The sequence below is a fragment of the Oenanthe melanoleuca genome, chromosome 20, assembly GCF_029582105.1.
Source record: "Oenanthe melanoleuca isolate GR-GAL-2019-014 chromosome 20, OMel1.0, whole genome shotgun sequence".
Lineage (NCBI taxonomy): Eukaryota > Metazoa > Chordata > Aves > Passeriformes > Muscicapidae > Oenanthe > Oenanthe melanoleuca.
The window spans coordinates 7,969,587-7,983,894 of NC_079353.1; the positions used below are offsets into that span (position 1 = coordinate 7,969,587).

At 55.5% G+C, this 14,308-nt stretch overlaps 1 protein-coding gene across 1 annotated transcript in view; it reads left to right on the top strand.

Moving 5' to 3' along the window:
* Nucleotides 1–8,749, top strand: part of CD40 (CD40 molecule) — a 30,232-nt gene extending 21,483 nt beyond the window's left edge. Inside the window, exon 9 of the mRNA XM_056507513.1 lies at nt 7,587–8,749. Within this exon, the coding sequence (XP_056363488.1) occupies nt 7,587–7,673 (87 nt within the window). The 3' untranslated portion in view covers nt 7,674–8,749. The remainder of the gene's footprint in view (nt 1–7,586) is intronic.
* The last annotated feature ends 5,559 nt before the right edge of the window (nt 8,750–14,308 follow it).

Below are 14,308 nucleotides of genomic sequence, written 5' to 3' on the forward strand. Positions count from 1 at the left end.
GAAGGTCACCCTGGAGCCAGATGAAGCTGCCATGGGGCAAGGGGGTGGTCCAGGAGGGGACAGGGCAGGATGGGAAGGTGCAAGCAGGGTGGGACCGGTGGATGTGGCACCTGATGGACATTGCCAGAGGTGCAGACAGTGCTGGAGGAGAGGGCAAGGAGGAGCTGACCCTACCCTGGGAGCAGGGGGTCTGTGGATAATGCTCCTCAGCACCCTGGTACCCTGCAAGACCTGTCCAGGGTGGCCCAGCCAGACCCACTGTGGTCCTGACAAAGACCCCACACCAGTAAGTGATGCTGCTGTTGGAACTTTTTTCCACTGATGAGCAAGAACCCAGGGAGAGGAACATTTTCCTTGGGGTGGGGAGCAGGCTGTGTGGCCAGGCAAAGCCCAACCACCAGCCCTGACACTTCCAAGGCACCATTCCTGCTGGAGGGCAGCCTTCAGCCAAGCCCTGGAGCTGCACCACGCAGGGCAGGACAAGGCCAGCCATGCCAGGCCAGCAGGTGCCAGTGGAGGCAGGGCTGTAGCAGCAGCTGTTATTACTCACAGGAGATCCTGAGTGCAAGACACACTCCTGCAGAAGACAAATCACAGCCGACACACGACACTGTTACTCCGTGTTTATCTCCAGCTGCCTGAGGGCAAAAGCAGGTGAAGTTACAGAAAATGTGGGGTGTCTGGAGCTTAGCATTGCTGCAGCCCCAGGCATATCCACAACCCTGTCTGCACTGGAATCACTCACAGCCAGCCTCTAGCCTGGCACAGGCAGGGACAGAGCAGAGCCCTTATACTGGGGAGGCATCTCCATCACTGCTGTGGGCATGGACTTGCATCTTTTGGTGCTGCTGCACCAGCCTGGACCCCAGCTGACCAAGGAGGGTTCCTGTGCCATCGAGCTGCCCTCACTCGAGCAGTGTGGCTGGCATGGGAATGGGGCACTGCAGCAGCTGGGCTGCTCTGGGAAGGGTTAATACCCTTCCACACTGACACTGGAGATGGAATGTAAAGAGTATCTCAACAGCTGAGATTAAAACAAGAAAATGAGTATAGAAATTATGTTTGTTAAAGCGAAATAGCTAATATAATCCTCAAAGGATTTTTCCTTTTGACTTAAAAAAAAAATCTAATATCTTCATTTCCATACCTTTTTTAAGCTAATTTGTGGAAAATTAAAATGGTGAACCCACAAAGGCTGCAGTTTAATTGAATCTTGCATCAGCCCTTGGTGAGCAGTCTCTCTTGGATTCCTTGATTAGTTCCCTCCATTAAATCATTTTTGCATCGTTTAGCTGAGATACTGTCTTCTGGCGGGTCTGGGACTCAGGGACCTGGATAACTCAGTCTCCATCTGAGCAGATGTAAAACGACACGCCATGCTCTGGAGAACTGTCTTATTTGGCCTCTTATGTCCGTGGGACTGGCTCCTGTGTCTTGCTGCCTGGGCAGACAGCAGGCACGGGCTGCCCTCAGCACCAGCCTGGCTGGGCTCAGCACATCCCCAGGCAGCAGCACAGCTGCAGGGCTCAGGCTGGAGTGAGCCTGGGGGTGGCAGGAGGGGAGCAGAGGGAGCGATGCTTGGCAATAGACAGCTTGGAGTGGGTGCACTCACCTGGCTGTGGGAGACGTGGGGTGCAGTAGGGATCACAGTGTGACATCCTGGCAGGGGCAGTCCTTCCCTCTGCCCACCTGGAATTCCCTGTGCACGTGCTGCAGGCACCAGCCCTGGTGGAGACACCAGTCCCCAGCATGGGCAAGCACACAGGATGAAGCCTCAGTGCTGGCAGCCACTGAAGTTCACCTTCTGTGTCTCCCTGCTGAATCCCCACTTTTAAAGTGTGAATTAATTATATCAGGGATGGCTCTTAATTTAGAGCATTTACAGCCTCCCCTGTTCCATGGCACAACATCCCTACAGGGACAGGGCCACTCAGTCTCTCTGGAGACAGCAGCAGCAGCTGCACACCAGGACAGCTGGCCTGGCTCTGGGCCCAGTGAGACATGTGCCAGCCCTGCCAGTCCCCTGACCCTGTTGCACTCGGACTGGTGGGTGCTGGATGAGCCAGCTCTCCCTCCTGCATCCCCTGTGCAACTCTGGCACCTCTTGCTGCCCCAGCAGTGGTGCAGAGTGTTCTGATGGCCTTGTCAGGCTATCATGTCCCGTAGATTAAAACAGATTTATATAAAGTCCTTTTCACCCCATTAGATTACTCTGGATTAACCTTGATCTCAGTAATAGATGCTATAAATGTAAGTCCCGCTCAGGGGGATTTTATCCATATGTTCTTGGAAGGCAGAAAGTAGATAAATTCTTAGAGAAGGTCTTACTGAGCGATTAGAAAGATTTAACCTCTTCAGAGCCAGCTGGATCCACACGCTCCTTTGCAGGGTGAGTGCTCAGCCCCACCTCCTCAGGCAGTGCCCCCCAGACCCAGCAACCCCAGACCTGAGCTGGGACACATCCTGTGCTGTCTCTCAGGGCTGGGGACATAGTGTGTTGTGCTATGTGACCTGACACCCTGCTGCTGTGTGGGGCTGCTCTGTAAAGCCTGGACTCTGCACCCGCCTGAGAGTCCCACTGCAGCCATCTGGAGGGGCTGCTGGCCACCAGCACCTGAGCTGTGCTCTTGAGCCCTGCACGGCCCCTGCAGAGCCAAGGGCTGCCTGATGCTCCTGATGCTGCTGCTGCTGCTGCCCTTGATTTATGGCCTGTGCTTTCCTTGAGAGCTTTGTGCTTTTCCATCAGCAGAAGGGCCAAGAGCCAGCTGCAGCCCTTCAGTGTTTTATGGCTGAGAAACAGTTAATGCAAGGAGAGATGAAGGCAGGACAAGGAAATTCAAGCAGCTGTTCCAGCAGAGGAAGGGGGGAGCCAGCACATTGCACTACCCAGCACACGTAGGTGTGGCCTGAAGGGGTGGCAGCAACCAAAATTAATTCCCCATCCCCTCCTGCTGCTGATATTAAATTGCTCTAAGCACAGGCTGAAGCCAGAACCAAGCTCAGCTCTTCCAGGAGAGTCTGACCAGCAAGTTGCCTTCTGCTTGCTGATCAGAGAAGAACCTAATGGAGGGAAGAGGAATTTGGCACTGGGCTGGGCTGCAGAGAACTGGCCCTGCTGGAAGCTGCTGTGATCACGCAGCCCGTGCAGGAGAGAGGAACAGGCTGTTGACAGCAGACACAGTAATGACGAGGAGTCAGCTCTGTGGAGCAGGGCAGTGCTGCAGAGCCACAACATTCAGGGTGTCTGAACTCTCCTGGGGTTCCCTGGTGGGAAATGCTGCTGCAGAGCACTCAAAGGTCAGAGCTGGTGGAAGGGTTTGAGTTCAGCATCAATCACAGACTGCCTATCAGGCTCCTGGCAGGGCTGGAAGGGGCTGCAGTTTCACCTGTTTGCTCCCAACTCCTGCTTTGCCTTGCTGGGGTGTGGGGAGACAGCCCTGATAGACACAGCCGCAGCCACACTGTGGGTTGCATGGGCAGCAAATCTGTTCTGCAAGGACACCACTCCCTGGGCTGGGGGGAGGCAGGGAGGTTACCCAGACCTGCAGCACAGGAGGACCAGGGGGAGCATGCCATCCCTCTGCTCATGCCCCCAACCAAGCACCTCTGCACACCTGGTGGATGGACAGGAGGACCTGCACCGTTTGATGCAAATGTGTGTGGCTAGAAGGGCCCTGCAGCCAGAGCTGCACCTGATGAGCTGTGGCACAGGGACAGACAAGCCAATCCAGATGGCATGAGCAGAGCTCTCTTCAAGGCAGCAGGCACAGGGGATGCAGAGTCAATACTGCATTCCCTGTCCTCAAGGGCCAGTGTGTTCATTACTGCAATGACCTTGCTGCCTTCGTCCTGCTGGTGGCCATAGCCACACATACACCAGGAAGGGGAAGCTCCATGTCCCTTGGATCAGCCAGGACCCACACTCCATCCTGGCTCTGTGCCTCTTGCAACAGGAGACATTTCCTGTGCTGGCTCTGCAGGGCCATGTCCATCTCACATACCACAGAGGCCCTGAGCAGGTACAAGGCAGTTTTTGAACAATGACTTGTGCCGCAAGAGGAAGCACCAGCAAGGAGAAATGACTGCTCCTCATAACCACCAGTGGGACCCGGGCTGATGGCAGCAGCTGTGGAAGGCATCACTCAGCAGTCTGCCCTGACCTGCTGCACAGCACTGCAGCATTGGTACTGCTGCCACTGGGAATCTGCACACACCTGTAGTATGCAGCCCAGCAGGAACCCTGCTCCCTGTCTGAGCCATGGCTCTCTGGAGGGTGCTCTGTGGGCTGTGCCAAACTCCATCTCTCTTCCCTGCTGACCCAGCTACTTTGCATGCTCAGCTGAGCCTGCCACTGGCTCTGCCCACTCCCCTTGCACCGCCTGCCCAGTCCCTTGTCCTTCACACTGCCGCTTGATGAGCCTCTCCTCAGAATGTGGCTGCCATGGCCACCATCAAAGGGCTGGGGAATGCCAACTCTGGTGTGGGGCTGGTGGGAGCCCCCAGTGCTCCTGGTGCTGATAAAGCAGGGTGGCTACAGGCAGCACAGGCACTACCTGCAGGGAGCAGCTGGAGCAGAACAAGCACAGCAGCAGCTTCCTTCCTGCACCTCCACTGGCTCAGCAGGCACAGGGAGCACAGGGAGCCCTGGCCATGCTCACCACAGTCCCAGCCTGCGCTGTCCCCAGTCACTGCCGCGAGGTGCCGGGGTTTGTCCTGCTGTGCCCCTCCTCCCAGGGGGCCAGGAGGTCTTACCGAGATGTACAGAAATTCTGTCTGCTGCCATGAGCTGTCACCTCCGATTCTGCTGAATATTTAAAAACCGCCTGAATCTGAAGTGACAAATCCATCATTGACCATCTGCCACTCTGCACGGTCACCCTGCAGCAGTCCCTGACATTTCCAGCTCTGCCCTGACACGAGCCAGTAACTCAGAGATGGAAGGCATCAGCCTCAGCAGGCTGACAGGCGCTGCCCCCCACCTGCCCCAGGCCCCTCGGCAGCCCACGCACAGGGACAGCCGGGCTGCAGGGGCCCCCCTGCCCCTCCCTGGCACACCCCGTGTCCGTCTGCTGCTGCCAGCACATGGCTCCACCGCACTGACCCCAGTGCCAGCACAGTCTGGGGGACAGAGCCAACGAGACACCCTGCTGAGGGCACGACCATCCCCAAAGCTGCCTGTGAGCATCCCCCTGCCAGCCCTCAGAGGGGTGACACTGAGTTCTCCTGCACCTGTACCAGAGGTTTCCTCAGCACAGCTGAATGACTGGGGGCTCACTGTGGGTCCCCAGAAGTCTGTCCCTCCCTAGGGCTGCAGAGGAGACCTGCCATGTCTCCATGGCCAGCTGGAGCAGCCAGGCTGCCTCATACTGCACAAGGATTAGGGCTGATGACTGCCTGGCCATGAGAGACAGCCCGTCCTGGGGCCCCCTCCTATTCCTTGACAGTGCCTGTCCTGTGTACAGCAGGCAGGACAGCAGGGGAGGGGATGGGATGGGATGGGATGGGATGGGATGGGATGGGATGGGATGGGATGGGATGGGATGGGATGGGATGGCATGGCATGGCATGGCATGGCATGGCATGGCATGGCATGGCATGGCATGGCATGGCATGGCATGGCATGGTGCAGGGAACAGGCTGCTTTGAGGCAGTCATTCCCAAGAGAAGGGCACATGTTTATTTCCACACATCCCTTGGCATGCACAAAGCCAAAGCATGCACAACAGCATTCTCTGCTTAGCTGTAGCTGGTCATCCTTTGGGGTGAGCCCATGCTCTGCCATCCCTTCCTGAACCACAGGGACAGGTCTGGAGGGTCCCCTATGGTTGAGACAGGTGATCTCCCCTATGGCTGCTCCTCACACAGGATACAGGAGGAGTGATACAACGACTGACTTTCCAGCAAGGCTGCTGCACCCTGCACACCTGGTTTGGGACCCATGGGTGGCACTGCTCATTTGGGCTCTGTGCCAGTGGCAGTCCAGGCTCCAGCATGGAGCAGGGGAGCCCAGGAGCTCCTCTGGAGCAAGGGATGCTCTGGGAAGGCAGCGTGGCTCTTAGACCCTGTGGTCCCAAGAAGGGTGAACATCTCCTTGCAGAGCTGCTCCTGGCAGCTCTCCAGAGAGAAACTGTACTAGCAAGGCTACAGGGCTCCTCACCAGCTCTCCTGTCTCTGCAGCAGCTCTAGAGGGAGGCTGTGGGGCCAAGTGCCAGGAGAGCCCACGGGGGATGCTGTGGGCCCTGGCCCTACAGCTCCCCTCAGCTCAGACCCAAGCAGAGACAGCCGGGCTGCTGGAGAGCTCCCGCCAGCCATTCGCTCCCAACCTGTAGCTGGCACAGAGCTGCAATTTACAATCAACCTGCTGTTTGAGCTAATTGTGCTGTAATTGCTGAACTGTGCTCCCTCCTGTTCCACCAGCAAGTGGCGATTCTCACACTTCTCTTGGCAAGCTGGCACATCTACGGTCAGTGCTGGCACTCAGCTCGTGTGCTTCCACCCCAGCCATGCCCCGGGCAGAGGCAGTTTTCCTCTCACTCCTCTGCCAGCAAACACCACCCCGTGCTTGGCAGCTGCTGGTCTCTCTACAAGCCCTCATTGGAAGCAGCTGCCAGAGGCCACAGGGTGACCAGGACCACGGTGCCACATGGATGGGCAGGCACTGGGCACTTCACTGAGATGTCTCTGCCTCCTGGGAAGGCATCTTGCCAAAGTTTCCTTTATATTGATAAAAAATGGGCAACTGGAGGAGCAGAGCAGGCTGTGCCTGGGATCACAGAGTGGCTGGGTAGGGCCTGGGGTCCCATTGTCCCGCTGCGAGGCAATGAGCTGCTGAGCACTAGGGAAGGGAGATGCCAGGTCATCAATTGTAATTAAAGGACACTGTCACTGCCGGGGTTGGGCTGGCTCCCAGCAGCTCCTGTCACTGCCCCGTGCTGACACCGCAAAAGTTGCACATCCTCTGTGCTATTTAAAAATCCAATCTTTAATAACTCGGAGGCATCAGGAACCTGCATGACAGGCACAGAGTGATGTCAGACACCAAGGGGACAAGCACAAGGGGAAGCCACTCCCTGGGGAGCCGGGGGTGCTGCAGGTGGTCGCAGCCCCGTGTGAACAGGCGGGCGGCCCCCGGGCTCAGTGTCCCCTGCAGGCTCAGAGCCCCGGGGCTTGGTGGCCTCCACTGTGCCCTGGGGAGGGGCTGGTGCGGGGTCGTGGTGGGGCAGAGCCCGCAGCACCGCTGGCAGCACCGCTGGCAGCACCGCGAGCTCTCGCCGCTGCAGGCGGCGTGTGCGCAATCAGCGCTAATCAGGTCGCTCATTAATTGCGGGACCTCCCGCAGGGTGGTGAGGGCTGGGGGGCACAGAGGTGGGTGGCACTGCCCTCCCCATCCCCTCTTCTGTCCGGGACAGGTGTCACATCTCTTGTCAAAGGCATCTATGGAGAGTGGGCGTTAAACACTCACACAGGCGCTGGGGTTCTTTCAAGTGAGAAGGGTTTGAAAATCAATTTTCTTGAGAAAATTTGTCCCTCTTCACATCGTAACAGTTTTTCTCCAAGGACACTGTACCATTGTGTTTTTCCCACAGAGACACTTGTGGTCCCAGCAGTGGGCAGCCTCATCCTGCCTGCCTGGTGTCCATCCTCACTGCCTGGTGTCCATCCTGCCTGCCTAGTGTCCATCCTCACTGCCTGGTGTCCATTCTCACTGCCTAGTGTCCATCCTCACTGCCTGGTGTCCATCCTGCCTGCCTAGTGTCCATCCTCACTGCCTGGTGTCCATTCTCACTGCCTAGTGTCCATCCTCACTGCCTGGTGTCCATCCTGCCTGCCTAGTGTCCATCCTCACTGCCTAGTGTCCATCCTCACTGCCTGGTGTCCATTCTCACTGTCTGGTGTCCATCCTCACTGCCTGGTGTCCATCCTCACGGCCTGGTGTCCATCCTCACGGCCTGGTGTCCATCCTGCCTGCCTAGTGTCCATCCTCACTGCCTGGTGTCCATTCTCACTGTCTGGTGTCCATCCTCACTGCCTGGTGTCCATCCTCACGGCCTGGTGTCCATCCTCACTGCCTGGTGTCCATCCTGCCTGCCTAGTGTCCATCCTCACTGCCTAGTGTCCATCCTCACGGCCTGGTGTCCATCCTCACTGCCTGGTGTCCATCCTGCCTGCCTGGTGTCCTCATGGAATTCCCAGTTGAGAGGCAGAGGAGATTGGCTGGGCACTGACCCTCCTGGCAGGGAGTCCTGCCCAGCACACCTGGCTTGGCAGAGTGTCTGCAGCTTGTCCCCATCATGGGTTTGTGCCTTCAAACCCATCCTCACCTGACAGGCTGGGGCCTATGTAAATTCCCACCATAATCACACTGAGAGCTATCAAACTATCTAATTTAATTTCTTTGTGAAAATAAATAGCTAAAGTGGCCCTAGGTACATGCATAAATACTTCAGCTTTATGTTTGGCCTGTTATTACTTCTCCCAGCTCGTGCAGTTGTAATGCACACTTAATAAGTACATATTTATTGCATGTCTCGTCCTGGTGGAAAAGTAGGGAATTTTTGCTGAGTAAGCAGGAAAACAGCTTAGTCTGTAATAAAAAAGGGAGAGAGTTAAACAAAAATATGCTGGGTAATTAATGATTGGGCTTTGAATGGCCATAATTTTTTATTAAGCAAGTATGCAAATATGGCGTAAGTGGCTGTGTTAATATTCAATGGTTTTTTTTCAAATATTGATGGCTGATCTCTGCTAAGACTGTCTCTTTTTTCTTCATGCCTGTGTGCATGATGATGAGCTAACGTGAGCACTCCTGTGTGTCCATGTGGGAAGCTGGGAGCATGTACCCAGGGAGGTGTGCTGCTCCTGTGCAGCCTTGTTGCTCCACACACCCCCACACTTCCCTCCTGCCTGCTGCCAGCTGCTGGCTCTGTCTCTGCTGCTTTCTTTGCCTCCCCATCCGTTTGTTGCACGCTTCATTAATCCTGATAAATGTGTGGGTTAGTGCTGGGAGAAGCAGCTCCAGGGATGCTGCCACCATGGAGCTCCCTGTGCTCTGTTCCTGCTCTGATGGGTCGGTGCTGGCACCCATCAGGCAGCCTGGGACAGTGTCCTGCTGTGCAGCTGGCACCTGTGGCTGTGGAGCAGGGAAAGCAGGGGACGGGGAGGGGAATAATGGGCCCCAGCCCTGCAGAGCAGAGATGTCCCATGCAGAGCTGCTCTGTCCCCAGGCACCAGCACCACAGCCATGCGAGCCAGGATGGGCACACAGGCGACAGAAAGTTACTGAGCTGTGGCCAAACCATCACTCCTCTGGGTACCAGTGACTGCTGTGCCCTGTGCAGATCCCTAGTCACAGCAGGGCAGCATGAGGGGTGACACAGACCCCATGAGTAGCTGGCTGCCCCTTCTCTAAGAGGAGGGTCCCAAGGGTGAGAGTGGCTGTCCTGGGGCTGCAGACACAGGAGGGAATATGGCAGCACTGTGGGTGTCCAGCACAGGGGCCAATCGAGCTTTTGGGACTGCTGATGCTGTGGCACAGGGGAGCCCTGGAGATCCTGGGGGCTGCCCATGGACAGCACCAGGAGGCTCTGCTCCCCAAATGATCCTGCTGCTCTGTGGTCAGAGAAGTGGGCTTGGTGGAGCAGTTTTTGACATGCCACATGAGCTCAAGGGGGAGCAGACCTTGAGTCCCTCTTCCCATCAGAGCAGAAAGGCAGGGAAAGACAGCAGCCACTGAAGACAGCCAGGCTGCAGGAATGACAGGGCCATGGCAATGCACACAGCAACACTGGCAAACAGCAAGCTGATCTTCCCATTAGCCCTCATTAGCAAGTGGCTGAAAGACAACAGGAGTTTAAATTAAGAAGACATCACAGTGGTCCCAACTGTGTTACTGCTGTGCTCAGGAAGAGCCCAACAGCTGCTATTTAATACACCTTCACGATCTGTCAGGGCACACACGTGCTGCACAGCACAGCGTCTGCCTCAGCACACACATGCTTCTGCATGGCTGCACACCTCCACATGCAGACAGCACTGCCTCTGCACGTGTGTGTGCAGGGGCAGGACAGCCACGCTCAGCCCTGCTGCTCAGGATGTGTCCCTGGGGCAGGAGGTGTTTCCTCCATCACCAGAACATCTTGCTGTGGCTCCATGTGTGTCTCTGTGCTGGACAATGGATGAGCCCCTGTATGCCTTGGTGTGTGGCCATGACACAGCTCTCTTGCATGGTGCTCTACTGAACCCCGGGAGCCAGAAGGAGCCTGTGGATCTAAAGAACATCCAGGGTCAGACTGATGAGTGGGAGCTGCCAGGGGAACAGCATCAACCTGGGGTTGCTGCCCCAGCACAGCAAAGTGGGATATCAGCACTCCATGCACTGCACATTCCCAGCATGATGCCTGCTGATGACTCCCACTGGTACGGGGGAGCTGGTGGCTGTCATGAGAAGGAAGGGAAGAAGAAAACTGTTCGTGGGCATAAAGGGAGACAGAACCATGTGATGGGAGGTGTAGGGGGCTGATGCTGAAGGTGTGAGCTAGCCCCTCTCAACAGGGACAGAGCAACTTGATGGTGTCCCCCACAGGTGTCTCACATGGGTGTCCCAGACAGGTAAGCCTTGCCTGCAAGCTCATCTGCCAGCCCACAGCTCATGCCTGATGGCTTGCAGGAGCCCCAGTCAAGGATTGCACTTGCCCTTTGTGCCAGGACTTGCAGAAGGGCTGGAGTGGTCTGACAGGTGAACAGAATGGGTGGCAGGTACTACACTGTGGGACAGGATACTCCCAGCAGTCACGGCCACGTGAATGAGGAAAGCTGTGCTCAGGGATAGATTGTGCTTCCAAGGCCACAGCAGCAACAAGCATTCTTAGCCATGGATTGTTAATTTCTCACACATTTAGTGAGAGTATTGGAAATACATCTGAGTACATTAAACTATTTCAGATAGCATTAGCTGTGCTGGCACAGGGAGACCTGCAGGTTCTTCCCTGGGCAGCTCTGGAAACTTCAACAGAGTGGGAAGTGATGGGCACCGACAGCCAGGAACTGCTCCTGAGTCACTGCTATCACTGTACTCCTCTACCCACATGCCAGGCTCTCCCCACACATCCACAGGTGGCAGTGCCCCAGGAGGGAGCCAGGCACTGCTCATGGCCCATAAAGGCGAGGTCTGGAGCCCCATGGTCTGCACGCACCTCCCTGCAGGGAGCAGCCCAGGGAGCACGGCCTGCCAATGCAGCAGAGAAGTTAGTGTGGGGACAAGTGTCCGCTGCCCCTTCATGTCCAGGATGGTGAGTGGGAGAAGGTCATCTCCCCAGGCTGCCTTGCTGGAGAGCAGAAAGCTGCAGCACAGAGCTCAGCACAGACCTGCTGCCTCAATTATTTATAGGTACCATGGGTAGAACATGTTTTAATGACATTTGTGCTGGAGCTCAGCAGTGCGGATCCGCAGTGAGCCAAAAGGAATATGTCAGAGGCTTTATGGCCGGTGAAAGCAGCGTGTCAATCACAGTGGCATGCTCACCTCAAACCCTGGCCCCGCTCCCCCTGCCCTGCGGAGAGCCTGCCGCTGTGATGGATTGATGGGCAAACCCACAGACACACCGGCGTAAGTCACCGCGCTTTTTTACGGGTAAATCACAAGTAATAAGCTTTCTCAGTAGAATTAGAATGACATCCTGGAAAATTATGCTCTGGTTTTACAGCGTATGACGGAAAGGTAATGGGCTCTTTGGAAGGGGATGCCTGTCCCACCATCAGGCAGCCATGGCTCGAGGCTGGGCACGGATTAAGCAAGCCTGGTTGATGCAAACTTGAGCAGGAGATGAAAGGGACAGGACAGACCTGGGAATGTGATCTGCACTGGACTGCACCAGCTCTGCACACAGGGCCCATCCCAGGCCCCAGAGGCCCTGGGTGATGGCTGGGTGCTGCTGTGCACAGACAGTGCTGGCTGTGTGCAGCCCTGGATGGCACAGCCTGGCAAGGAGCATGACTGCCTCCAGATCCCAGCGATGTCTGCAGTGACAGGAAAGGGATGTGTCTCTGCCCAACCTTATCATGTTGCAGCCAAGTTCTCTGTGCAGCTGGTGGGCTAGGGGTCCGCGGGCCAGGGCCCTGGCAGCCAGACCTGAAAGCAGATGAGATTCCAAGCCAAGCCATCTGGACACAACACGCTTCAGCACCTCCAGCAGCTTCCCAGAGAAGAACATAGGACACAGAGCTGTGATGCTGAGGCACCTCCAGCTCACCAGTGTGTCTGACAGCACGCCTTGTGCTGGGATTTAAAGACAATTGGCCCTTGTGTCTTTTTGCATTCTTGCTTGCAGAGTGTCATTTTCTTCAGAAAACGCTCTTTTGCAATTACTGTGAATTACACATGAAAAGCAAGCGACCACATATTGATTGAGCCCAAGAAAAGCACCAGAGCCATTTAGAGTAGATTAACTTTTTCTGGAAAACGGCTTCACAGTTATTTAAAGAGATTAATCAGTTCATTTTAGGTCATTTACCATTGTTTCCATGGCCTAGCCTGGAACATCCCCCTCTCCATTGTGGACAGAGTCGAGGTCTTCTCAGGAGGAGGAGTGCCAGGAGGAGGAAAGAGGGGTGCTAGCAGATGGTGTTGCTCTCTGGGTCCCTGTGGAGACTGTACCACAGCTGCCTCAGGGCAGGGCACAGGGGAACTCTCCTCAGCCAACCCAAATACCTGCCTGCTCCATGCCTGCCCAAGAACAGGAGAGCAGCATTCCTGGGATACACCCTGGGTCATCGCTTGTGCACCCTCACTCTCCTCCTGCTCCCTATGCCAGCATGCTGCAGGCAGAGCAAGCTCCTGCCCTCGAGTATTTCAAAGCATTTTTTTTTCTTCAGGAAGAAAGCATTGAAGTCAAATAGCTCCTGTGGTGGAATACTTCCCAAATGTCAACACAATCTGTGCTACATTACGGGTAAATGTGATAATCTTAACGCCTGGCTTCTTAATGTCAGTGGCACTGAAGTCTGATGGATTGACAGACTGCCAGAATGACACGCAGTCATAGCTGATAAGGGCTCTCTCTGGGGAAATCACAGCTTTTTAAAGATGTTGGCAGCTACTAGCAAGTACCTTTTTATTTAAAAGGATTACAAGCATTGATTGCACTTCCTGTTTTCTTTTTATCACATTCCTGCACCAAGTGAAGCTTGTGCTTCGAGCTGAGCTTTTCAGACAATTATTCTGGAATAATGAAGGCGTGTCATGTTGCCTGTAATGAGTGTTTTCAATGCCTAATTTGCGTGCAGTGTGAAGAGATTTCAACAGCTGCCTGGCTCCTGGCTAAAGGTGAGTGACTCCTGACCGCGGTGGAGGCTGCCGTGGGCTGGCTCTGCCGGGGTGGATGGCAAATCGTGCTTCTCCCAGCAGAAGAGGGATTAAAACTCCACGAATTACCATGGTTAAAACACAAGCTGAGGGGATGTGTTCTGCTTAGAAATGGCTGGTGGCTGTTCCCCCAGCGAACAGCTGGATCAATTCGTGCTCACCTGAGCAGCTCCTCCACAGCAGCGAAGGAGAGAGATGAAAAATGGATGTCTATAAACCTGCAGTGTAGCTGGACAGGACAGTTAACAACCCCGAGCCACAAACACTTGCTGTCACTGACTACAGATGAGGGAAGTCTAAGAATCACCACTTGGCCTCCCAACCACGGCGATGGACAGAGGCAGCAGCAGAGGTGGGTGGATGGCGTGACTCTGCACAGCCTAGAGGAGGCAAACACCAAAGCTGGGCTCCTGCTCCTGCTTTTACCCTCTCTTGCTGCCCTGTGTCATACTGGCAAATGCCAGATTTGACCCCTCACAAGTGGGTTCCAGTGTTGGTGAGGGCAGGTGGGATGGGCTGGGCCATGGGACAGCCAGTACTCTGTGATTGCTGTGTGGGGAGCCCTGGTTGTCCTGTGTATCCCAGCTCTGCCCACCCATCCTGGACTCAGCTTTGCAAAACCCAAGGTACTCCCCTAAAAATTTGAAGAACAGTCATTAAATCCACATTCACCTGGAAAGGGATTGTGAGGCTGGAGAAAGCCCAGGCTGGGGTGTGTGAGTGACAGATGATGGCCAGTCTGGCTGCTCAGCATGGCACCAGCATCCCAAGAGGACACAGTCCTGCTGGCAGCAGGAACACCAACTCTCCATCACACTGCTCTGGCTGCTCAGCCAGGTGAGGGGTGGTTTCAGGTCCACTGACTGCCTAGAAGCACAATTCCAGGACCAAGTGAAATTCAATGACTTTGTTTCTCTCCAACTTCTCTGGCTGTGGTGACAGAGATGT